The following is a 26913-nucleotide window of genomic DNA, read 5'->3' on the forward strand; positions in this document are numbered from 1 at the left end:
CCAGGTTATTCTCTCAGTGCATCTTCCACTGTGCTTCCTCTTGATGGAAACAGTGGATATTAATACAATAGACATTTTCCATATTTTCCAGCATACTTTTTCTCATGTTTTGGAGGACCTAACACCCTCATTCCCATGCTACCAAGGCAACCCTATACCACCTAATTTCTCTTGCATTTTCTGCCAGTGTAACTTGTGAAGATTTGCCTTCTGCTATGAGAGGGTTAACATCCACCTTTGGTCTTAATTTGGAGGTGCATGGCAGCGGTGATTTGGGGACATTATTCTGCAATCTGCTTCTGAAAGCTGTCATGGCAGATGTTCTGGCTGGAAGCACAAACTTTTTAGTGGGATCTTCTTCACTGACTCATGTATGGCTCTTACAATAAAATCATGAAGATGTTAGAAGCTGTTAATATTTTGATTGAATCAGAACAGTATGTCACTCCCATTGGTGAACCCTTGAATATTGAATTGGAAAATGGCTATCCTCATACAAGTACAAAAAGTATGTTTTGCACAACAGGTTCAAGTCTATACAGGTGTAGAAATGCCTGCTATTGCCTGTAGAAAGGTTGATGCACTAGAGTTGGAAATATGGATTGAGTTAATCCTTGAGGATGAAACACTGATGATTTTGAAATCTATCACCTGTCCTTGATGATTAACTCAGTTGCTGGACCATGCAATTTATGTTGAGAAATCTAGGGCAGATAGATTAGGGTGATTTATTTTTACTTTGATAACTGCTTGTGATGTTCTTTTACTTTAACTTGATGTACTTATAATTTGCTTTGTCTTATCTTGATCATTATGGTGTTCTTATCATCAAACAACTACCAAAACATGAAGATCAATAGAACAAATGGACACAAGATGTAGGCTGCTAGCCAGGGCCAAAACCCCTCCTATAGAGGAAGACCCACAAGAAATTCTCTTCTTATAGAATCTTCAAATGACGAATTCCAAGACCCTTACAAAGACCCCTCCAAGACCAAGTCATCGTTCCTTTTTGATGAGTAATCAATGAATGAATTAATTGAATTGATTTACATGAGCAAAATGAAGCTCAATAAGTAATACAGAGATATTTACAGTAATAGAAACATCAAGTTTCTATTAGGAAATAGAAACAACCAGTTTCATCTAAGAAACTGCTAAAATGATAAAAATAGCAACAGCTAATAAGAATGAACATTAAACACTAAATAGTATTATTCTAATACCCTCCTTTAATGCTCAATCTATTTACAACACCAATAGACCCTCTGAATTTTACAAACTTATCAGGACCAAGAGGCTTGGTGAAGATGTCTGCGGGCTGCTCCGTTGTGGGAACATATCGCAACTGAACGGATCCGTCTTCAACAAGCTGGCGAATGTAGTGGCAATGGGTTTCCACATGCTTTGTTCGTTCATGAAAGACTGGATTCTTGGCAAGTTTGAGCACTCCTTGATTATCACAAAACAAGGGAGTAGGACCTGTCTGGGAAACATGCATATCCGCAAGCATACGTCGAAGCCAAACTGCCTCACAAGATGCCTTAACGGCTCCACGATACTCTGCTTCGGTTGAGGAGAGAGCCACTGCCTGCTGCTTCTTACTAGTCCAGGTGACAACACCGGATCCTAGACTAAACACATACCCAACTGTAGATTTTCGGTCATCAACCGAACCGGCCCAGTCAGAATCTGTGTAACCACTGAGTATAGGATCGGAACTTCGAGTGTATAGGAGTCCATAATCAGGAGTGCCACGCACATATCGTAGCACACGCTTTGCTGCTATCCAATGATCAGCCTTAGGAGCTGACATGAAGCGGGAAATGTAGCTCACTGCAAAACTGATGTCAGGTCTAGTGGCAGTAAGGTAGATGAGGCTGCCCACTAATTGCCTGAATAAAGTTTCATCCACAAGGGGGGAGGATGACTGAGTTGAAAGTTTGAGCCCTGGTTCCATAGGAGTCGTGGCCGGTTTGCAATCCTGCATTCTGAACCTGTCCACAAGATTTTTGGCATACTTGGACTGAGAGAGAAAGATGTTGTTCTCAGTCTGCTAGACTTCAACCCCCAGACAGTAATGAAGAAGTCCCAAGTCTGTCATATCAAAGGTGCTGCATAAGTCTTGTTTGATTCCATGGATCAAATGTGCAGAGATGCCAGTAATGATAAGGTCATCCACATAGACAACCGCAAACAAAATATCATCACCAGTGTGCTTGATATACAGGTTTGCATCAGATGGACTGCGCTGAAAACCATGATCTGTGAGGTACTGATCCATTTTTATGTACCAAGCCTGAGGAGCTTGTTTTAGCCCATAGAGTGCTTTGACTAATTTACAGACTTCCTGTTCTTGACCAGCAACCTTGAATCCTGGAGGCTGCGTCATGTAGACTTCTTCCTGTAAGTCACCATTCAGAAAAGCACTCTTTACATCCATCTGATGGACTTTCCAATTGAACTGAGCTGCTAAGGCAAGGACAAGCCGTATGGTACTCATCTTGGCTGTAGGAGCAAAGGTCTCCTCGTAGTCAATGCCTTCCTTCTGTGAGAACCCTCAAGCAACAAGGCGAGCTTTATACTTGTCTAGGGTTCCATCTGCTTTGTATTTCACTTTATACACCCATTTGCAGCTAATGGGCTTTTTCCTTGCAGGAAGATCAGAAAGGGTCCAAGTGTGATTCTTCTGAAGACTTTGGAATTCAACGTCCATAGCCTGTTCCCACTCAGGTGTACCCTTAGCCTTTGAATAGGTTTGAGGCTCAAAAATACTATGCAGGTTAGCCATAAGAGCAAAATTTACTGTAGACTGCTGTTTGCTCTTATGTCTAGAAGTTCTACCTTCAAGGAGCTCATTATCCCGGAGATCACCAATGGTTTTAGCCCACCATTTAGGCTGGAGAGTAGAGGAACCAATCTCAGGAGGAGGTGGAGAGGGCTCAGGAACAATAGGAGCAGCAAGATGAGGGTTATTTTCCGGAGGAAGCTCAGGTAGAGTATTATCAAATACTGATGCTGCATCATCCCTCCCATTAGGTGGACCTACCAGAAGAAGAACACTGTGAGGCTGATCCTTAGAACACTGCTCAGAAGGAGGAGACTGAAAGAATCCTCTGTCTTCATCAAATACTACATCTCGACTGAAGCTAAGACGACCAGTGGCTATATCTATCAGCCTATAGGCCTTCTGATGATCACTGTACCCTGTCATCATGAGTTTCTGGCTTTTGGAATCCAACTTAGAGCGCTTAGCAGTTGGAATCCAAACATATGCGACCGAGCCAAATACTTTGAGGTGACTGATCTTAGGCTTACGGCTAGACCAAACCTCTTCGGGGTCTTGCCTTTAACAGCCTGAGTAGGTGATCGGTTAAGAAGATAGATAGCAGTAAATACCAGTGTTGTTAAAATCGCGATAAAATCGCGATTTTATCGGAAAATCGCGATTTTTTCATCTTGCCGATCAAATCGCGATTTTTATACGAAAAAATCGCCTACTTTTTTTTTGCCGATTTTTACTGAAAAAATCGCGCTTTTTTCAAAAAATCGCGATTTTTTCGAAAAAAGCGCGATTTTTAACGAAAAAATCGTGGGGGATCAAGACAGCATAGTTTTATAACTTTTTTTGGGTTTTTTCATGCAATGTTTTTTGAAAGAAACAAATAATTTTTGAGTGGGGTAGCTTAATGATCAAGTCTAGGCCCTAGTATGGATATGCTATTCATGGTAATGTTAAATTCTTAAAGTAAAAGTGACATTCTCCTTAATCTTCATTTTCATCCTTTTACTTAAATTTTTAACATTACCATGAAATGACTCAGGATGTTTGAGAGTGGTTCCAGCCTCATTGGATTTCATATGGAGAAAGTAGAATTTTAGATTTCATTTAAAATCCAGCAGACTTATCAGTTTTTCAGGATTTCAGGATTGGGAGATTGTAATGTTTCCAGGTGACACCACCTGCCCGGGCTACCCCTGCCACCAGTAGAGGACGTGGTCTACCTCCTATAGCTCCTTCTTCTAGTTCTTCAACGTCTAGATCACATCAGACTCCACTGCCATTTCCACCTGCACGGGCACCAGCATCTACATCTAGAGGGAAAGGGAAAGCTGTGGCATTTTCTCGCAAGAGGGGCAGAGGAAATCAATAGGATTAGACTTTCATTTTATTGTATATGACATTATGACATGATGAGATACATTATCATATTTTTTGTTGATATTTTGAGGCTGAGTTGGGACTTACTATTCAGGACATGATTCAATGTTATGTGTGATTTTAGCGCTAGAAATGATATTAAACATCTTATATATTAGTTTTTTTATCATATTTATGTGTCAATGTATTTATTTTATGTCGTAGATGGTTTAGATATTAAAAAAATTGAAAAAAAAATGAAAAAAAATGAATATTTTTGTGCCAAACGATTTTTTCCCGCTTTTTTCCGATTTTTTCCCGATTTTAACGATTTTTTCCGCTTTTTTCCCGGCGCCGATTAAATCCCGATCGCGATGTGTGCAACACTGGTAAATACTGCTTCAGCCTAGAATTTGTTCGGAACACTCTTGTGTTGTAACATGGAACGAGCCATTTCAACAACTGTACGGTTGCGGCGTTCAAAAACACTATTCTGCTAAGGAGTGTAGGGTGTAGTTAACTGGCGTTTGATGCCATGAATATCACAGAAGTTGGAGAAAGTAGAAGAACAAAATTCCCCCCCGTTATCTGTCCAAAGAGTCATGATATTACAACGAGACTCTTTTTCAACTAAGGTTTTAAACTTTTGAAAGATGCTAAATACATCAGATTTATATTTTAGAAAATACACCCACATCTTTCTACTGAAATCATCTACAATAAGTAAAAAATATTTGCAACCAGTAATAGAAGATGTATTCATAGGACCACAAATATCAGCATGAATTAACTGGAGTACCTTAGATGCGCGCCAAGATTCTCCATCCTTGAATGAAGACCGATGTTGCTTGCTAGCTTGACAGGCGCTGCATACTCCCAACTGGTGAGTCTGAATCCCAGGTAACCCTGACACAAGTCCCTCCCGAGAGAGCTGAGAGAGATACTGCATGTTTAGATGCCCATATCGCTGATGCCATAGGGTGCTAATAGGAGAAACACGAGCTGCTAGAGCTATTTCTGGAGAATCGCCAGTGTCAAGAAGCCTGTATAGACCATGATCCTCTAAGCCAACAACAACAATAAGACTAGTGTCCTTGTTGATGATGGAGCACTTGTGCGCACTGAACACTACATCAAGCTGAGGAGAGTTCTTCATAATTTGGCTGACAGACAACAGATTAATTTCCATACTAGGAACATAGTACACATTCAGGAAGATGAGTGTGCGCCCACCAGACTGGATTTGAATTGTACCTTTGCCAACCACTGTGTACTCTTCACCTCCGCCGAATACCACAGAATCACTGAAAGATGAGAAGTCAATAAACCAGTCATGCCTGTGAGAGAAATGGCGTGATGCACCAGAGTCAATGTACCACGCAGAAGACAGGACATGATCTGAAGACCTTTTAGCCATAAAGGCATAAAAGGCAGATTCTGTCTGCTCGGAATGTTCTGCAACATTCGCTGTCTGATGGGGCCCTCCCTGTTTCTTCTGTTCAGAAGCAATCCTCTGTCGGCAATCTTTCTTCATGTGGCCGAACTTGTGACAGTAATTACACTGCACATTTTTCTTCCTAGCAGGATCAAAAGGCTGAGAAGAACCTTTCTGCTGATAGGACTGATATTTGGCAGCAAAATCATTTTCTGAGGAGGCTGATGAAGCACCACTACGAAACTGTTGTTTCCAACGATCTTGCTGCATGAGTTTGGTGCATAACTTTGGAAACTTCAGATCAACATTAGTGGAGGTAATGTTGAGTGTTTCTATGAAGTGCTCATAAGATTGTGGTAAACTTTTCGAGTGATGACTACCATATCTTCTTCCTCCATGGTCCGACCAATGGCTTCAAGCTGATCTCGAATGTCTTTAACTTTGTTAAGATGTTCCTATAAAGACATGTTCGTCCATCATGATGGAGAACAACTGATTCTTGAGAAAGAAAGCTTTGCTCTTGTCGGATGTCTCGTGCAATTCCTTCAAATGTTGCAAGATCTCGGCAGCTGTCTTGCCTGAAAGAATCTGCGGTAACTGATCATCAGTCATAGAGAGCTTGAGAAGCATAACGGCTTCTCGATTTCGATCATCAAACTTATCTTGATCAGTGCCAACTGTACTAGGACGGAGCTCTTTATTTAGAACGAGCTGATCAAGACACCTATATTCAAAAATGGGCAACATCCTTTGTTTCCAGATGTTATAATTTGTGCCATTAAATTGTTGACTGCTTTCCAACATCAGATTTGTTAGCGAAGCCATCTGCACGTTTCCCAACAACAAAAGATTCTAGCACGGATTTCAATGCAAATGCTGGCTGATCTGGACAAAATCTGACAGGTAAAAAAAATCCCCACGCTCAATAATTACTCCCGCATAAAACATGCATTTGCAGGTACCAAAAATCCACGTCCAATCTGCGGCTTCAGAAAAACAAATTGAAATGGAAATGTCAAGAAAAGTATGACACGGTCCCTTGAGATAATATCCCAGGAATAAGCTACCAAATCAGACTTTCATAGTTAGGCCATATGTCCAGCCCAACAAAGTACACCATACGAGCACCATATATATAAATATATTGGTTCAGGACAGAACGTGGTAAAAAAAAATTCAAACCACAGAGAGCCGGACGTGCGGAGAGCAGTTTCACCGATGCGTTTTCAAGAGGTTGTATTACGCCAAACAGAGAAACCGTCGAAGCATCAATCGATCATACTAATCCCTTGTTTTCTGAGCAATTACGGCTGGGCTGCCTCAGTGTTTTGTTCTCCGATGACTTTGACCACGTTTGGTCGTTCTTCGCCAGCGTTACCATCGACGGCGAGCGGCGACATCGTTTCTAACTCGGGCGAGTGAAGTGCCCTTGGAATCTCTCCTGTCCAGGTCGAGTTTTCTAGCGCACAGATTCTTAAAATATTGGACGGAGCATACGTGTGAGATTTAAGTAGAATGCGCTTCGATTTCTATCAGAAAATGCAAATGCCTGCTTGCATACCGGACGTGCTAAAGGCTGTGTTCTTATTACAGCGGGAGAAAGTCCGTGGCCCTGTGCTTTGGCTTTTGGCATCGAATCCCGCTTTGTTCGACGAGGTACTGGCTCTTCCGTTGCCGTGAGCGTCTACCAAGGGCGCAGTGCTGATAACGGTGCTAACGGGAGTCAAATGGAGAAAATTGTCCGCTAGAGTCAAGAAGCGTCTCAGATCGTGCACGTGACAGATTGCCTTCCAGATGCAGAATACAACAGACATTGAAACTCCTAGGTTTGATCCCCACGACTTGTCCTTCAGGTACTGGAGATCTCAGAACAGGAGCGAAAAAATCCACACCCACTGTAACCCGAAATTACACCAAATCCGACCCAACACTACACAATTTTTTTTTCCAAATTCCTAGAGAGCTATTTCGAAATGAAGCAAAATTTTCCAAATAATGAAAAATTATTTCGAAAAAAACTAAGCTCCGATACCATAATCAATGAATGAATGAATTGAATTGATTTACATGAGCAAAATGAAGCTCAATAAGTAATACAGAGATATTTACAGTAATAGAAACATCAAGTTTCTATTAGGAAATAGAAATAGCCAGTTTCATCTAAGAAACTGCTAAAACGATAAAAATAACAACAACTAATAAGAATGAACATTAAACACTAAATAGTATTATTCTAATAATGAGCTTATCTTCTCAAAGTCAAAACTAGTCAAACCTTCTTGAACAACAAATTTTGGCCCTCCAACAACTGCTACAACTTTGACCCTCTAGTGACTGCTGCAACTTCGATCCTTCAAAACCATTGCAACTTCGAATGTGTGGGATAGAGAGGCTAATTTTGCTTCTTCCTTGCTTCGCTTAGCTCGCTTCTTCCTTCTAGGCCAGTGGACCATAAAATAAACTTCTTTACTTCAGATTTGGGTCCTTCTTGAGAGATCAAAAATTTCGACCTTGTAGCTGCAGAAACCCTAGCTTCTTTTCGCACGTGTGAGAGATAGAGAGAGTAAAATTCAGAATTTCGTCTTGCCTTCTTCCTTCTAGACCTTCGCTTGTCTTTTTCTTTTTGTCTTCACTTCCTTGAGTAAATGAGTGAGTGAGTGTTCAAATGAAGTCAAATGGTCTCTTATATATAGGCTTTCAAGGAGGGCAAGTAACCCTAATTAGGTTGACTTCTTCATTGACAGGCCAACTTGGTCTTGGAGGGGAATTTTGACACTTTTGACTCAAAATATATTCTTTTCACTTATAAAATGCCCAATAGGGTCTACACATGACAATGACTCTTTTGACTTCTAGACTCTATGGCAAAACCTAGAAGCACACAATGGGTGCTTTGACCTAAAACAAATTGATTTTGACCATAAAACCCCATGCTTGACAATAATTTTCTCTTTTACATCAAATACATAAAGTCAATAGTACATAAAATGTAATGAAGACCGAACCTAGGTACACATTCAACAATTTCATCTCAAGAACTCTATGTAACATGTCTCATTGTGAAAGCTTACACCAACTTATATGTAATAGACATTAATATTTATGTTGCACAGGAACCTATCGCCCCAAAAAAACCTGTTTACCCATCATTCACGTGCTTCAGGGATTTGTGGACCCTTAGGTGATGCCCCAAAATTGTTGGGGACTTTAATGGGGGCTCGGGGATTTGCTGGCCATCCCCAAGATGTTCTAGGCAGATTTCAGGGGCATTCCAATAAGGATGTTCTGGGAAGATTTTAGGGATTTTTGGAAAGATTACAAGAATATTCAAGGCATATATCTTTAGTTTTGACGAGCATGGACATTGATGATTAGACGATATGATCATTTTTCTCATTCATTATTTTTTGTTGATTTTGTAGCTTCAAAAGGTCTTTTGTAGGCTAATGTCTTGCACGTAGGATAACAAGTCCTCTTTAGGTGGTGGTTTGAGAGGAACAACTAATATAATTTCTTTCTTAAGTCTAACTTAGGAAAAATACGATAATTAATTTGATTGATTAATGTTGGCTAATTGAAGAAATTTCTAAGGATAAATATTTAGTTATTTAAGTGGCTTAGTTCTAAGTGGGTTAGGATTTAAACCTAGTCTTCTGTCACTTTGGAGGTTAAGGGTTAGAGATTTTGTTCAATTTGAAATTATTAAAAGAGCCTAAGGGAGAGGATGAAGATACATTCATTTGGAGAGATTCCATTGGACTTGTGAGAGCTAAATTGAATATATCATAAAAATTTGCGTTTAAATAATTATATATAGGAAATAATTCATAAAACAAATATATTTCACTTTAACGTAAGTGGTCATAGGTTCAAATCTCATGGGAAGGGGTTGAGGATGGGAGCTGCCTTTGGGGGAATTAAACTATCTTAAGAGGTGTCCAAGCTCGACTGAGCTTCGCACAATCCTAGTGATAGCATCCCACTGGTGTGCAAATCGTTCTTCCATCCAAAATTGGGGCTGGCTAGGACCTAAGTTCAATATAGTTCGGAAAAAAAGAGAAAAAAATGGTTATTATATTAATATAATAAATATAAATGCCAATAAATATTAATGATTATTAATTAATGAAGATACATCATAATGAAAGAACATGTCCCTCAGTGAAAACACGCTTAGGTATTTACATAGGGCTCTCGTTGCAATTCTATTATCATTTCTCATGTTTTTATTCAATATAATATTGTAATCTTGATAGGGCCCTTTATGTTATTCCATTTATTTTGGATAACTTGATATGAGTTACATTGGTTCATTACATTATATTAATAATTATTTGGGGCTATCTTTCATGTGCAACAAAGATGGAAGAAAAAAATTGATGCTGATTCTATTAATGCTTAAACTCATGCAAATGATCTAAGATCCTAAATATTATTGTAGGTGAAAACTTTATTCTAAAATCTCAAAATGTCCATGCAAGTTAGATTGAATATTGAAATCCCTTGTAAACTTACTTGAGAAAAGGAATAAACTAGGTGGCCTTTCAATAGTTGACTTGTGGTTTTTTCTTATGATGTTGTGAATGTGGGATGCTTTCTCTGAATTATTTTGGAAAAAATATGGAGAGTAGGATCTGACATGGAATAAATTGTGTTTGTTGTAGTTTTTTGAATATAGCCATAATGAAGCATTTTTATCTTCCATTGCAGAATCCTCGCCCCCATATATCAGTGGCTTGGGGTTTGGGGGACATCACATTAACACTCAAGCAGACAGCTGATGAGTTAAACAGACTGAAAGGAAATGTGGGTTCCACCAAGAAAAACATATGGTCGTACATGTTCAGTGGAATTGAGTGTAAAATTGGCCAACAGACATACTCAATTTGAAAAGGTGGCATTGTATAATTAAAATATCAGCATTAAAAGTTTGTAGTAAACTCAATGAAATCCATGCGAGTGGAGCTCTTGCATTAATGGATTAATTGCATTTTATTTGTTTTGTGACTGCTATTTTTTTTTTATGGCTGTAGTTTTTTTTTTTTTTTTTTAATTTCATTCATATTTCTTTCATATAAGGGTTTTCTAATTTTGTATGGTCAAAATCATATTCTTGAATGGTGTCGGCTATGATCGCTGTCAAAATAGGTTTTAGATTTTAGCTTGTAACTTCCATGAAACTAGACGTAAGCAATATTAATGTCATTCCTTTATTATTGTGGACCAAGGTACAATTTACATTGCAAACTAAAATTTCCTACAAATTATATTTTTCAGACCACACAAACATTGATATTGATGGCAGTGTATCCTACATATCTTGTGTAGGTTACATTTAGACTCTGTTAAAAACATCAATTTATAATTTTATCAAGTTTGAATCTTTTGTATATTACAAAATGTTGCTTGTTGACTAATTTTACACTTGTGAAAATTTCTTCCTTTAAAGGTAAAATAACCTACTATGGTTCTCTATTTATTTTAGCTACCATATTTCCTAAGAAGTGTGCACGATGTTGAATTTTACTTTGCTTAAAAACAAAAATTGGGTTACATTTGTGGAGCATATAATTCCATAAAAAAATGTTCAACAACTCGAGAATATTAATGTATTTGATACATCAAAGATGCATGGAATATGGGATGTTTTACAATGAGAACACCTCTCATAAATAATTTTAATCCTAATTGGGCACTTTATTGACTTTTCATGAAAGGTTATGACTATGAAATGATTTAATTTATTTTTATTATTTCTTATGTTTTACTATTGATTATATTTTTTTTTGTTTTTTCAAAATTTCTTAAACAATGTCTTCCCTTTATAATTTTTTTTTTGTTTCTCAAAGCAGCCCTAAATGAGTTCATCTTCCATTATGGAAAGTCATCTTGATTTTAGATTTGTTTTAGGATATTTAGAAAGCTTGTTTGTAATGGAAGCATGGGATTTGTGAGTTTTTTAGTGGGTGATTTTGGCTTCTTGAACCATATAACTTGTAGTTCTTTCCTTCTCATTTGAATGCCATAAAATAGTCTTGGAGTTTGTGGCATGGGTATTCAATTATATCAACCATTCAACTCTTAATACTATGTCCATTTGATGCAGGGGCATCCGAAGTTCCAAAAGGGGTTTCAACATTGAAATTGAATTCTAATTCCTTATTTGTAAATAATCTTAGTTTATTTAATTATTACAGAAGTATGAGTTGTTTTAGAAAATGTATGGATAGGTAAGATTTTGTCCATAAGGCAAAACCAAATCTACCTTGAAAAGCATAAGAGATTTAGGGAATAAATCATGGATTGATTATGGATCTAGGAAAATCTACTTGTTTATAAAAGCTGTATTTAATCATTGTAAGCCTAAGGGCAAAGCTAATGGCCAAATGGATGTAGAATAAGGCCGTAGAGAGGAAGAGAGTTTCTGAGTACATGTATGTACAAATTTGATTTAATGAAATAGATTTTCATACATTTATTGTGTTCATGAATTGTCTGTGTATCTATGTGATTGAGAAGAATTATTCTTTATGAAATCCAGAATTAGTAGAGTTTTAACATTTGTGTGAAGCTTGAAACTGATGATAAATTAATTTCTAAATCTGTCATGTGAAGAAATAATCTTGCACAAGGATTAAGGACAATTTAGGGGTAAGCAGATTGAGAGAAGAATTTTGTACATGCTGTAGGATTCATCATGCAGGGATTACTAGGATTTTTGCATGATTAAATTCTTGTAGAACAAATGAGAAGACTTGTTGAAGAATTGATGAGGATTGGGTGGTAGCGTTAAAGAATCATTGAAGATTCAACGGTGAATGAAGGAATATAAGGTTTGTTGAGGGTGAAATTGCATAGTTGGAAGAATGTTGTCAAGTCCAAATAGTTTAGTGAAGGGTCAGAGTAATATGACGAGGAGTGCAGGGGAGGAGGATGCTATATTTTGCAAAAGATAGATCCAAAGATTTCAAAGAATGTGAAACTACGCTCATTACTAGTTTTGATATGAGTCGTCAATGTGTGTGATCAAATGGTCATTGAGAAGCTTATGCATTGAGGAGCTGCATATAGGATTACAAAGCATGGTTACGGAAACACTATTTGAATCATTGAAAAGTCGCTTTTGCCTAAGCGCAACCCAGATTAGAATGCGCCCAACCTAAAGGGAAAATGCACATTTGGAGTGAGTTGGAGTATAACAGATTCGTTAATGTTTGAAATTTGTAGAGGTGGGTCATTAGAGGCATGTTTATGCCATAGTTGGTGTATATTGGAACTCCATTAATTGTTGACCCAAAAAGTTAATTCCATGATGATATATAGCGGGAGTTAGTGATGAAAATGGCAGAAATACCAATCTAGTACTTTGTGTTAGTGAGAGTTAGATTTGGTATTATTATCTTGAATAAAGAGACTAAACACCAATCTTATGAGATGTGGTTACATGCGATTCTATGTTGAGGAAAAAACTCGAGGTAATTGGCATAATGTTTTGGTCCTAATTGAATTGTAGATTCATGGGAAGGAATTCACAGGAAAGGTGTTTTTCCTGCGCTAAGTGGTTTCAGAGCAGTAAGTTCTTTGGAGGAAAAATCAAAGCAGGTATGCTCTCTAGAAAGACAAAGCAGAGCAAAAATTACTCATTGAAGTGTAGAAGAAACAAAACATAAGATTTGAAAGAATCTGATAATGTAAATGGTTTTGCTTTTCAATTTATATTGAACTGAAAAATTGATAGTTATAGAAATTAAGATATGATAAAGAACACTGATATTCTTGAGGATATGGAGAGATTTTCTAATTTGGAAGGAAAGTAGAATTATGTTTTTTGGATGGAAATAGAACAGTGTGGATTGATGAGAAAATCTAGAGGAAGAATGTTATGAGGATATGGAAGGACATTGGATGGACTTCAAAAATAGCATCAACAAAAGGATTAGAGAAATTTGTGACAATAATGTATGTTTGCATGAGGTCGAACCATAGGTAATTTGGTCTTTTGTTTTCAACTAATTTAAGGAAATTGTTGATTATAGGTGGCAGTGATGAAGACGATTACAATAGGAGAATTGTAACCAAGAACATATGAAGTTCTTGAAAGCTTGTGGCAAAGAACTTGTTCTAGTAGAAGCTTGGAAAGAGTAGTGAGTTAAATAAACACAATAGCCGAGAGAGCAAGGAGTGCTCAAGGAAGTTCTAGGTGAGAGAATTGTAGAGACACCAAAAGGCTAAGTTATGAAAAGGCTTAGTGAGGTATCATATGACAAGTCAATGGAGAAGGATTGTTACAAAGATTTGGTTGCAAACAGTGAGAAAAAGAAAGCCCACAAAGGAAGAAGGGAAATGACTATTGATAGTCATCAAAGGGCAAGCCACATGAAGTCAAGTGATGAGAAGTTTGAGAGGGAAGTTATTGAGATAAAAGTACAACTAAATGTAATAATGGAACTGCTACAAGAAGGTGAGGATGACCAAAGGTGTGGATGGATTCTGCGGAAGAAATGAAGTGGCCTAGGTTTCAACTGAAGTTGGAGCATATATTGAATGCTTTATTGAAGGATGAAGAGATGAGAGAAGCAGAGTTGAATGCTCACTATCGTGAACTCGAACAAGGACATATCCTCGTTGAAGATGAGGATGAAAGAGTTGATGAGATCCAAGGATCTCATGATTTTAAAACTAATGAAATGTTTGCGAATGCAGGTCATGCAAGTGTAGATGATGGAGAGTTGCCTCATGAATGAAATACTGAGGAAATTCCAATTAATGGAATTGCGGATGAAATTCTTATGCCAGAGCAAGGAGACATTTTTGGTGAAGAGGATGAAGAGAATGAGAGACTTATTGCAAGTCTCATGAACTATTGTGGAAGCTCATATCAACTTGAGGATTTGATGTATGAGGCATTGAAAGAGGGTAGTGAGCCTTATGATTTAAAATCTAATAATTTGTGTATTGTTGCAAGTTTTGGTGAAGATGGACAACCATCCAAACTTGTCATAGAAATATAGTAAAAACAGAATATGAACTTTGTTAAAAGTTGCGAATGAGTGTCTTTACAAAGCATGGAAGAAAGACATTACAAAAAACTTATGATGAAGGAAGATGAGGAAGTACAATCTCATAAAGGTATAATTGAAATCTATACACAATTTTGTAATGCAATTATTAAAGGACATTTGCAGGAACCTGTTACTACAGTGAACAAAACTTAGTTGGCTTAGAAAGACAACCAAAAGGAGGACAATGATGAAGAACAACATACAAATGCAATGCTTGTAAGGGATGATGAAGGCCTTATGCTAGAGGAAAGAGAGGTAGGCTTTAAAGAAGAAACAAAGCTCCTAGAAGAATGGTTGGTAGAGGACACAAATGTTGAATATGACATGGAGGCTATAAATTCAGTTCAAGGTAATTTTACTGATTTGTTTAAGGAATTGAATTTCTTAGAAGAGAAATTAGGAAATCAAAGGGTGCATATTCAGTATGTAAAATTGAAGTTAGAAGAAGAGGAAATTGCCTTGGAAGACAATAATGAGAAGGAAGCTACAAAGTATGATCAACAAATTGCCAAGCAAATGTATAAACCTAATTTTTGTAAGAGTCTTGTAACCCTTTTACACAAGGAAGATATGCAACAAGAAGCAAGAGTTGATAACAAGTACCAATAGTCAAGGACAAAATTGGATGAAGAAATTGACGAGTTGTCCAAGAGAAGGTATAACAGGAGGAGAAGGAAAACTAACAACAAAGTATTGCTGAATGAGAGGCTTTGCATCAATAAAGAAAATGGAATATTGTAGAATAGAGTTTGAGATCCAAAAGGACTATAACATCAAAGGTTTATGACCAAGAGGTGATAAATTTTTCTACTTTGGGACTCTGATGAAGGAGCATCCAAGCTTCCCAAAGCCATAAATTTTTATAAGAAAAAGCTACATAAGGGGTTTCAACATTGGAAAGGAATTCTAGTTATTTATTTGTAAATAATCTTAGTTTCTTTAATTATTATGGAAAGTATAATTCACAATTTTAGAAAATACATGGATAGGTAATATTTTGTCCATAAGGTAAAATAAAATTTTCTTTTAAAAGCATTAGAGATTTAGGGAATAAATCATGGAGTGATTTATGGATCTAGGAAAATTTGCTTTATTTCTAGAAGTTGTATTTAATAATTGCATGCCTAAGGGAAAAGTTAATGACCAAATGAATGTAGAATCAGGGCATAAAGAGGAAGAGAGTTTCTAACTATATGTGTATGTACATATTTGATTTAATGAAATATATTTTTGTACATTTATTGTGTTCATGGATATTCTATTTATTTTTCTGATTGAGAATAATTCTAGTCATTGTGTAACACAGATTTAGCAGAGTTTCAACATTCGTGTGAAGCCTAAAATTTGTAGGAATATACAGGGTAAGTTCCTTAGACAGAATACCAAAGGACACCGCTCACAAACAGATCACAGATCAATACACCAGTATTGTTCACGTGGTTAAAACCCTCAAAGAGGGAAGCAGTCCACGCCCTGAGCCAACGCGGCCACTTCAGGCAATATATTAATAAAATAATGAAAATTTACATAAGATTCTCTCATGAATGGTTACCCTACAAATGACCCTCCATGCTCTTTAAATAGAGATCATGGACCAATCGGGTGTTAAGCCACGGATCAAGTGTCGGTAATACCAAGGAGAGAATGAACCGTCGGATCACTACATATCGTGACCGTCGGATTGTAAGTTACAAACGTACATAGTAAAGAAACACACTTTACCTAACTCTATACTAGACCAAGTTATACTTAACTACTTCCTATGTGTCTGAATATCCTAACATCCCCCCTTAAGAACAACTTGGGATAGGATTGAAGGATGTACAAATGTGACACAATAGAAGAAGGAAGGAGGCACTAGAGCCTATCCCCCTTTAGTGACAACTTCCTGAACTCCAACCATAAATCGAAGTTTAGTAAACTTTGCCTATGTAAAGATGTCTGCAACTTGATCATCTGTTGAACAATATTGCACTTCAAGAACATGGTCGTGAATGAGCTTTCTGATGAAGTGCATGTGCAGTTCAATGTGTTTGTTGCGCTGATTTTGGACTGGATCTTTGCATAGTTGAATGGCACTTTGATTATCACACCAAAGTGTAGTCGGATGCTACTGTTGAAAGCCAAATGCTGACAGGATCTGACGAAGCCACAAGGCTTCCTTACTAGCTTCTACGACACCACGATACTCTGCTTCTGTTGAAAAAAGAGAAATGGCACCTTGTTTCTTGCAAGCCCATGTAATAGGTCCTAAACCAAGAGTGAACACATAACCTGTAGTAGACTTCCGATCATTAGGGTCACCAGCCCAATCGGAATCAGTGAAACCAACCAATAGAGGAGATGCTTCGGCACTGTAATGAATCCCAAACTGAACTGTACCTCGAACATAACGAAGTATTCTTTTAGCTGCTTTCCAATGACTTTCATGTGGGTTTTGCATAAACCGAGCAACAAGGCCAACAACAAAGGAAAGGTCAGGACCAGTATGGGTTAGATACAAAAGTTTTCCTACAAGTTGACGGTATAAGGTAGCATCAACTTCAGAGGAAGTAAAAGTGACTGAAAGTTTGGCTCCAGATTGAAAAGGGAGAAGGCGCTGGCTTACAGTCTTCCATGTGAAAATGGCGTAGAAGATCACATACATACTTGGACTGGGAAAGGGAAATACCTTCCTTGGATTGCAAGACTTGAAGACCAAGAAAATAATGCAAGTGTCCTAAGTCTGTCATTTCAAACTTCTTTTTAAGGCTGGAATTCACATGGTTGATAAGGTTGGGATCACTACCAGTGAGGATAAGATCATTAACATAAAGAACAAGAATGATAAGAGGCTTGCCCACTTTCTTGGTGTAGATAGTATTGTCAGAATGACACCTAGAAAAGCCAGATTCTAAAAGAAAGCTATCCATTTTGGCATACCAAGCCCGAGGAGCTTGCTTGAGACCATAAAGGGATTTCTTAAGCCGACATACAAGGCTGGAGTCTGTTTGTATAAATCCAATAGGTTGTTCCATATATATTTCTTCATGCAAGTCCCCATGCAAGAAGGCAGATTTAACATCCATCTGATGGATTTCCCATTTGAAAGAGGCAGCAAGGGAAATAACAAGGCAGATATAGTTCATTTTGGCAACAGGGGAGAAGGTTTCGGTATAGTCAATGCCTTCAACTTGTGAAAAACCCTTAGAAACAAGATGAGCTTTATGTTTATCAACGTTCCCATCTGGTCCATACTTGGTTGTGTAAACTCATTTGCATCTAACAAGTTTTCGTCCCTTTGGTAGAGGAACAAGATCCCATGTATCATTTGCCAATAATGAACGATACTCTTCATTCATAGCTGCGTTCCAATCTGGATGGCCCGAAGCTTCTGCAAAGGTGTCAGGATCATAATTCGCTGAAGCTTGAGCCAGTAAAGAAGAGGCTCTATCGAACTGAGAATGAGTACGTCGCTGATCTGTAGGATCACCGACAACATCACTTGCTGCATCCCGAGTAGCACGGACCGATTTTGGAAGCTGAGGAGCTGAAGGAGGATCCTGAGAAGGCGGGGGAGGATTTTCATCCTCGCTTTCATCATTTGAAGAAGAAATATTTTCAAAAGTAGAAGAGATAGGGAGAGGTGGCACATCCGCCAAACTAGGCTCGTAGGCCGATATATTTTCAGCAAACTTTACATCTCTTCTAATGATAACATTCTTGGACTTAAGTGGAATAAGTCTATATCCTTTTGTAGAAATTTTGAATAATATGACACATATTCAACAGAGATTATCCTGATCATACAATTTAAGCGGAACATGTATAATACATAATCTCCTCTACGTTGATCATCAAATTACAGAAGCAGAAACATCCACAGGCACACATAGAAGCATCAATCAAACTCATAAACACAGTGTGTATCCCGGGGAAAGCATCTCGCTAAAAACCCCACACTATCTGTATATTATATTGATTGAATCATGTAACAATACAAAGCATAATACTTCTCACAAGTATCTCCACCTGTTACACACAATACAGCTCAGATTTGATCTCCAAATCTCTCCCGCTGCTTGCCTGCCTCCACTGCTCAAACCTGCTCGAGAACTTATGAGAATAGCTTCCCAAACTCGATTTTACACTGCAAAATAGTCACCCACACTATGTTGGACGTGAGCAACAGCTATAATATCATGAAGATACGTGAGCAAACTCATTGGCATACTCAATCCTTTGATTGTGCAAATCATCATGCACAGCTATAGTCACAACTGATAGCAATCTGATCCTCTAACACCTGTCCCTGCTGAACTGAACATGCACTGACATGCAACTGAGTTAACTGATGTATTCTATAGTTGCATTATGAGTTAATAACTTGTGAATTAATTAATAACTAATTCACCCAACTCATCTTTAGTCTATTGATCAGTTAGACTAAATACAACCAGTTTAACAAAGCTAAACTGAACACAACTCCATCAACTGTACCTCCAATCCACTAAACTCAACTCACTTGAGTTCTAACTGAAGTCATGCATGCAACAACTCAACTGACTCATAAGAAAAACGAATTTCCTTCTGACAGCTGCATGTGCCACTTCCGTAGCTCAAACTGAAGTGCTCCAAGAGAATAAGATTAAGTTTATAGTCCAAATATTATTGTGAGATAATAATATTTGACTTTTCTATTTTTGACTTTGATCACTCACACTGTGATCACTCACACTGTAATCACTCACACTGTGATCACTCACACTTTCATCAAAAATAGAAGTCCATCTATTTTTCCCAACTTGATCAATCATCCATAGACATGATCCATATGTCTAAAAATAGACATAGTCTAAAAATAGACTTGCGCCAAAAATAGCCTGCGGGCCCACTTAGTGAAGGCGACTCTTTTCACTAAGCTCCATCATCTTGTTGCACTCTCAACAAGCATTTCTTGTTGCACACTTTTCAACACTCCCTCTCAACAAGAAAGGCTTCCTCTCAAACCCGATCCTGTAACTCTGGAATGTTCTCCATGCAACACATTTGGCCGGTCCACTTGCTCTGTCATCAAAGTCTCTGACTGCTATTGCCTCTGTCAACTGAAACTCTGCATCTCTGTGCTCTTCAGTATCTGACTGCTCTAGCCTCTGTCACTTTGATCTCTGACTGCATCCGTGCTGCTGCTGGTTCTATCTCCCAGCATTGCATCCGCACTGCACCTCCCAACTGACCTCCCTGTTGGGATAGAAACATCCTCTGATGCTGAAGCTCTACCTGCAGCTGACAAGTGCTCCCTCTCTGACATCTGCGCTACTGCAACATCTCCATGCATCTCGCACCATTTCACACCTCTCTGTGCCACCTAGCACTGTGCAAAACACTTGTGCCTCTTGCATTGCTACAGCCTGCTAGCTATGCGCTGTCCCGGGATTTCCTGCACTGTCACTCTCTCTGCCGCTCCATCCGCATCTGTCTCTACCCAATCAGTCAGTTCCTGCTACTACGCATCGGGGCTCCCGTAGCAAGGTCTCATCCAAGAGGTTGGGTACCTCAAGGATCTTGCCCCTCCTCCTTGGGACAATCAATCCACATCACCCCACCTCCTACCTGGAGGTATGGCTGCATGCGATCCCTCAGCCCACCTGGCTCGAAGTTTCCCCCTACTGGAGGTCTCTGGATGAGTAGATGTCTCTACTTGATCTCCTTTCAACTTCCCTTGTTGTGGCTGCTCCACAACCTCCTGAAGCTGCTGCACCAATCGTGGCTCCTCCACAATCGTCTGAGACTTCTTCTGGCTCTGCATGTTGAGAGGTAATATATGCTCCCTCTCAACCACCAAGTCTCCATCATGACAACGAAAGCATCGCACTTTCGATTTGTCAACCTTCTTCCCATCATTGGAAGAACAAGATTCGAAAAGAGAAACCTTCTCCTTCCCCTTCTTCGCCTTACTCGCTAAGGCACAGTTCTCCTCATCCTGCATGGATGAAGAACCGTCTCTGGTGCTCCGTCTAATCTCCTCCTGCATCAAATCCGACCATGGTCGTTCCCAATTTGGCAGTTTCTCCCTTCCATTCACTGAGTCCTGGTAGCTATGCCAACTCTTAGGAAGGTCAAGGAGTCCTAGACTCACCATCCTCATCATCAACAGTAACCCCCACACTTCCCAGCTCATCTCGACACTGAGTGAACCTCGTGAGATACTGGGGCATACTATCTCCATTCTCGAACTGAATGTTTCTGAGTTTTATCTCTTGCTTTGGAATTAAATTTGAATTCCACCAGCACAAAAACTCAACTGCTTCCGATCTAGAATTCGTGACTGAATAGTAGATCTGATGATCAATCCTCGCTTGATATCCTGTAAAAATCTCTTCTACAAATCAAGCTGCTCCGATAACATGTAGAAACTTTTTCTACAAATCATCTAGCTCTGATACCATGTAGAAATTTTGAATAATATGACACATATTCAACAGAGATTATCCTGATCATACAATTTAAGCGGAACATGTATAATACATAATCTCCTCTACGTTGATCATCAAATTACAGAAGCAGAAACATCCACAGGCACACATAGAAGCATCAATCAAACTCATAAACACAGTATGTATCCCGGGGAAAGCATTTCGCTAAAAATCCCACACTATCTGTATATTATATTGATTGAATCATGTAACAATACAAAGCATAATACTTCTCACAAGTATCTCCACCTGTTACACACAATACAGCTCAGATTTGATCTCCAAATCTCTCCCGCTGCTTGCCTGCCTCCACTGCTCAAACCTGCTCGAGAACTGATGAGAATAGCTTCCCAAACTCGATTTTACACTGCAAAATAGTCACCCACACTATGTTGGACGTGAGCAACAGCTATAATATCATGAAGATACGTGAGCAAACTCATTGGCATACTCAATCCTTTGATTGTGCAAATAATCATGCACAGCTATAGTCACAACTGATAGCAATCTGATCCTCTAACACCTGTCCCTGCTGAACTGAACATGCACTGACATGCAACTGAGTTAACTGATGTATTCTATAGTTGCATTATGAGTTAATAACTTGTGAATTAATTAATAACTAATTCACCCAACTCATCTTTAGTCTATTGATCAGTTAGACTAAATACAACCAGTTTAACAAAGCTAAACTGAACACAACTCCATCAACTGTACCTCCAGTCCACTAAACTCAACTCACTTGAGTTCTAACTGAAGTCATGCATGCAACAACTCAACTGACTCATAAGAAAAACGAATTTCCTTCTAACAGCTGCATGTGCCACTTTCGTAGCTCAAACTGAAGTGCTCCAAGAGAATAAGATTAAGTTTATAGTCCAAATATTATTGTGAGATAATAATATTTGACTTTTCTATTTTTGACTTTGATCACTCACACTGTGATCACTCACACTGTGATCACTCACACTTTCATCAAAAATAGAAGTCCATCTATTTTTCCCAACTTGATCAATCATCCATAGACATGATCCATATGTCTAAAAATAGACATAGTCTAAAAATAGACTTGCGCCAAAAATAGCCTGCGGGCCCACTTAGTGAAGGCGACTCTTTTCACTAAGCTCCATCATCTTGTTGCACTCTCAACAAGCATTTCTTGTTGCACACTTTTCAACACCTTTGACATCTTCAAAATATCCAACAAAAATACATTTTTCACTCTTAGGTTCTAAAGCTTTATGTTTCTCATCTGGAATATGGGCCCATGCTTCACTTCCAAAAACACGAAAGTGACTTACATATGGTTTAATTGAGCTCCATGCTTCTTCTGGAGTGATATTCTTTAAAACCTTAGTAGGAGTGCGATTTATTATGTAATTTGCATAGTTAATTGCTTCTGCCCAAAAATTAAGACCAAGTCCTTTAGATTGAAGCATACAATTAGCCATTTCCTTTAAGGTGCGATTCTTCCTTTCAGCTACACCATTTCGTTGTGGAGTATATGGAATAGTATGTTGCATTTGAATTCCATTCTCAGTGCAAAAGTTGATGAATTTGTTGTTAACATATTCTCCGCCATTATCAGATCTTAGCTTAAGAATTTGATGTCCGGATTGTTTTTCAACAAAGGCCTTAAAGGCCAAGAACATGTTAAATACTTCACTCTTGAGTTTTAAGAAGTATACCCAAGTGCGTCTGGAGAATTCATCAATGAAAGTTAAGAAATAATTGTAGCCAGAGAATGAAACAACTGGAAGTGGACCACATAAATCACTATGCACATGGTGTAAAGGGGCTGAAGCATGCCAAGAGGCACGTTTTTCAAAACTATCCCGATGATGTTTTCCGTGTACACATCCATAACAAACACCATCTCTGCAAGATACCATTGGAAGACCTGTCACCATATTTTCTTTACATAGATTCTGAAGAGAGCGATAGTTTAAGTGACCAAATCGCTCATGCCAAAGTTTGCTCACTTCATCGTTATGAGCAACAAATACTGAGGGAAGATTTGATGACCCAAAGTTGTGAAACTTATACAACCTTGTAGAATCATCAGCAATGCCAGTAGCTAAAATCTGTCTAGGATCTCTTAGGTCCTTAATTACAACATCGTGAGGTGAAAATTCAACGATTTTACCTTCACCTGAATGAGTTATCTGATATACAGATAGAAGGTTGCAGGATAAGGTTGGAACACATAATACATCATTAAATTGACCATTGTCTATATGAACAGTTCCAGTCCCTACAACACTAAGAGATCTATCATCACCAACATATATATTTTGGTGTTACAATCATTTAAAGAAGAAAATATGGCTTTGTTTTTGGCCATGTGATAAGAAGCTCCATAATCAATGAGCCACTCATGAGAATGAGAAGAAGAAGATACATTTAGTGCATAGCCAGACCGAGATGCTTGACAACCACATGCAAAAAGTGCTATTCCTGAAGATGAAGTTGAAGTTGAAGAGTGCTCCAAATGGATGTTATGCTTCTTCATTCCTGCTTCCAAGGCTTCCATCTTCTTAAAGCATTTGGATTCTAAGTGGCCATCTCGATTACAAAAGTGGCAATGTCTATCAGTCTTCTTCCCTTTGTTTTTATTTGTCTTATCATTTTGTTGAAATGATTTCTCATTTTGAGGCTAAAATTGATTAGGACCCTTGTTTGGTTTAGGACCATTCCTTTTAGGATACAAGTTTTTAGGATTCTTTGAATTTGGTTGCTGCTGGGCAGCTAACGCTTTCTTAGAAGAGTTTCCAAGATTAAGAAGACCAAGGTGTAAGAGTTTTCCCTATTCTCTTATTAAAGAATCACAAAAGGAATCAAAGGAAGGGGACTTGTAGGCTTGTCCTTGAGAAATGAAGGCTTCTCTTGTAGAATGGAAGGTGGAAACAAACACAGAGTAGGCTGGTCCCAACTTAGTAAGAATGGAATAGATAAAGTTACTATCTTCTTTCTTAACCTTAACACCTTCTAAGAGAAGTCTAAGGGTCTTGAATTTGGACAAAAAATCTTCAATGCAAGAAAAATTATTGGGGTCCAATGTAAGCAACTCATTTTCGAGTTGATGGGCTTTAAGTTCATTTTTAATTCTAAAAACTTTAGTAATTTGTTTCATTGCTTTCATCAGGAGTATCAAGTTCTGCAATATGGAATCTAAGATATGGAGAAATAGACATCCCTATCAACCCTTGTGCTTGATCTTTCCTATTTTCCCATTAACTGCCTTATCTTCATCTTTCGGTTTGGTTTCTTGGCCTGAGGCTATTCTGTAGAGACCTTTACTTCTAAGTAAATCCACAATGTAGGACCACCATTGGAAGTAGTTGGTGCTGTCAAGAATAACTTGGCATGGACTTTCCATTTTAACAGAAACTAAAGCTATAGATGCTGAAACTAAGTGTTCCAATGGAAAGATCTCGAAAAGTTATGCTGGTTAAAAAAAAACGGCTCTGAAAATGGCTTCCGGATGAAGAAGTTATGACTTTTTGAAGAAAATTTGATGAAGATGTTGACGAAGTGCGGGAATGTGTGGAAATGAATGATAATGTTATAAAAAATCCGCCCCCTTTCCAAACTTAATCTAATTAGCTCAACAAAAAAAGACTTGAACTCAAGACCTCTACTTTCATAAAGTAGCTTTGGACCAAGTGAGCTAAATTAAAAGTTTAGTAATTTTTGGAAAAAAGGAAGGGTTTTTTTTGTTTTTTGTTTTTGTTTTTTAGTCGCTGAAGCTTTGGGCTGCGTGCTTACTTGAGAAAACTCTTTTTCCCTACAAAAAAAAAAACACAAACCGAACACAGACATACAAAAAAAAAACCTTACGGCTCAAAGTTAGCTTTAGCTGGAAATTAAATATTTTCCTTAATGTTTCTGATTATCCGAGATCACATTAAGGCACGGCGGAAAAGAGCATACACATGAGAAAAATCCTTCCTTCCTGTTTCTGATTTGCCCAGATCGCACAGAGTCACGGGGCAAAGAGCATATGCAGAAATGAAAGGTATAGATCCGGTAATTAAAAAACAAAAAGCTAAGAAAATCAAAATAAACAGAGATAAAATAACTGTAAACTGCAAATAAACACTGTATATGTCCAGATCTTAAAAATGACGTAGCTAGGGCTACCGGAAACCTTTTCGCGTGAAACGAAAGGGGTTCCTCACTGGAACAGATGCTCCTAACACAATAGAGCAGTCCTCTCGGCTCGAAAGTAGTTAGAAACAGTAGCTCTAGGAAACAACAGTCGGATGCAGTTCTACGAGCTTCAAATTTGGATCACCAACGGATGCGGCCCTCAAATAGCTCCGATACCATGTAGGAATATATAGGGTAAGTTCCTCAGACAGAATACCAAAGGACACCACTCATAAACAGATCACAGATCAATACACCAGTATTGTTCACGTGGTTAATACCCTCAAAGAGGGAAACAGTCCACGGCCTGAGCCAATGCGGCCACTTCAGGCAATATATTAATAAAAGAATGAAAATTTACATAAGATTCCCTCATGAACGGTTACCCTACAAATGACCCTCCATGCTCTTTAAATAGAGATCATGGACCAATCGGGTCTTAAGCCACGGATCAAGTGTCGGTAATACCAAGAAGAGAATGAACCGTCGGAACACTACATATAGTGATCGTCAGATTATAAGTTACAAATGTACATAGTAAAGAAACACACTTTACCTAACTCTATACTAGACCAAGTTATACTTAACTACTTCCTATGTGTCGGAATATCCTAACAAAATTGATGATAAATAAATTTACAAATTTTCCATTTGAAGAAGTAATCATGTGTAAGGATTAAGGACAATTTATGGGTAAGTGGACTAAGAGAAGAATTTTGTACATGCTATAGAATTCACTGTGCATAGATTAGAAGGATTTTTGCTTGATTAAATCCTTGTAGAATAAATGACAAGACTTGTTGAAGAACCGACGAGGATTAGGAGGCAACGTTACAGAGTCATCGAGGATTCAATGTTGAATGAATGAATAGAATATTCATCGAGGGTGAAATTGCAGAGTTGAAATAATGTTGTCTAGTCCAAGAAGTTTAGTGAAGGGTCAAAGTAATATTCATCGAGGGTGAAATTGCAGAGTTGAAATAATGTTGTCTAGTCTAAGAAGTTTAGTGAAGGGTCAAAGTAATATGACAAGGAGCACAGGGGAGAAAGATGCCATATCTTACAAAAGATATATCCAAAGACTTCAAGGAATATGAGACTAAGCTCATTCCCAGTTTTGATATGAGCTGTCGATGTGTGCAACCAAATGGTTGTTTAGAAGCTTATGTGTTGAGGAGCTGCATACGGGATTATAGAGCATGGTCATATTGATTAGAAACATTATTGGAATCGTTGAAAATTCACTTTTGCTTGAATGTGGACCAGATTGGAATGCCCCTGACTTGAGGGAAATCACACATTTAGAGTGTGTTCGAGTATAACAGATTTGTTAATGTTTGAAATCCACAAAAGTGTGTCATTAGAGGCATGGTTTATGCTATACTTGGTGTATATTGAACTCCATTAATTGTTGACCCAAAAAGCTAATTCCATTGTGATATATAGCAGGAGTTGGTGATGAAATGGTAGAGATACCAATCTAGTACTTCGTGCTAGTGAGAGTTAGATTTGGTATAGCTTGAATAAAGAGACTTAATGCTAATCTTATGAGATGTGGTCACATGTGATTATCTGTTGAGGAATAAGATTGAGGTAAAATTGGCAGAATGTTTTGGTGCTAACTAAACTATAGATTCGTGGGAATGAATTCAAAGGATCTTGTTGAGT

The 26913-nt window shown here is 38.1% G+C and overlaps 1 protein-coding gene across 4 annotated transcripts in view; it reads left to right on the forward strand.

Annotated features, from left to right (window-relative positions):
* The window catches only part of LOC149159249 (U6 snRNA phosphodiesterase-like protein), a 146794-nt gene extending 136223 nt beyond the window's left edge, over positions 1 to 10571 (forward strand). For 2 of the 4 annotated variants that reach the window (XM_089433452.1, XM_089433453.1), the window contains one exon: positions 10287 to 10571. In XM_089433452.1, coding sequence (XP_089289578.1) covers positions 10287 to 10466 — 180 coding nt within the window. In that variant the 3' untranslated portion in view covers positions 10467 to 10571. Of the gene's footprint in view, positions 1 to 187; positions 372 to 10286 lie in introns of those variants that run through there. The other 2 variants (XM_089433451.1, XM_089433455.1) reach the window with 2 other exon arrangements.
* The last annotated feature ends 16342 nt before the right edge of the window (positions 10572 to 26913 follow it).

This window comes from Pinus tabuliformis, chromosome 5_2 (genome assembly GCF_031772625.1).
Source record: "Pinus tabuliformis cultivar Carrire ecotype Pingquan chromosome 5_2, CPIR1, whole genome shotgun sequence".
NCBI lineage: Eukaryota > Viridiplantae > Streptophyta > Pinopsida > Pinales > Pinaceae > Pinus > Pinus tabuliformis.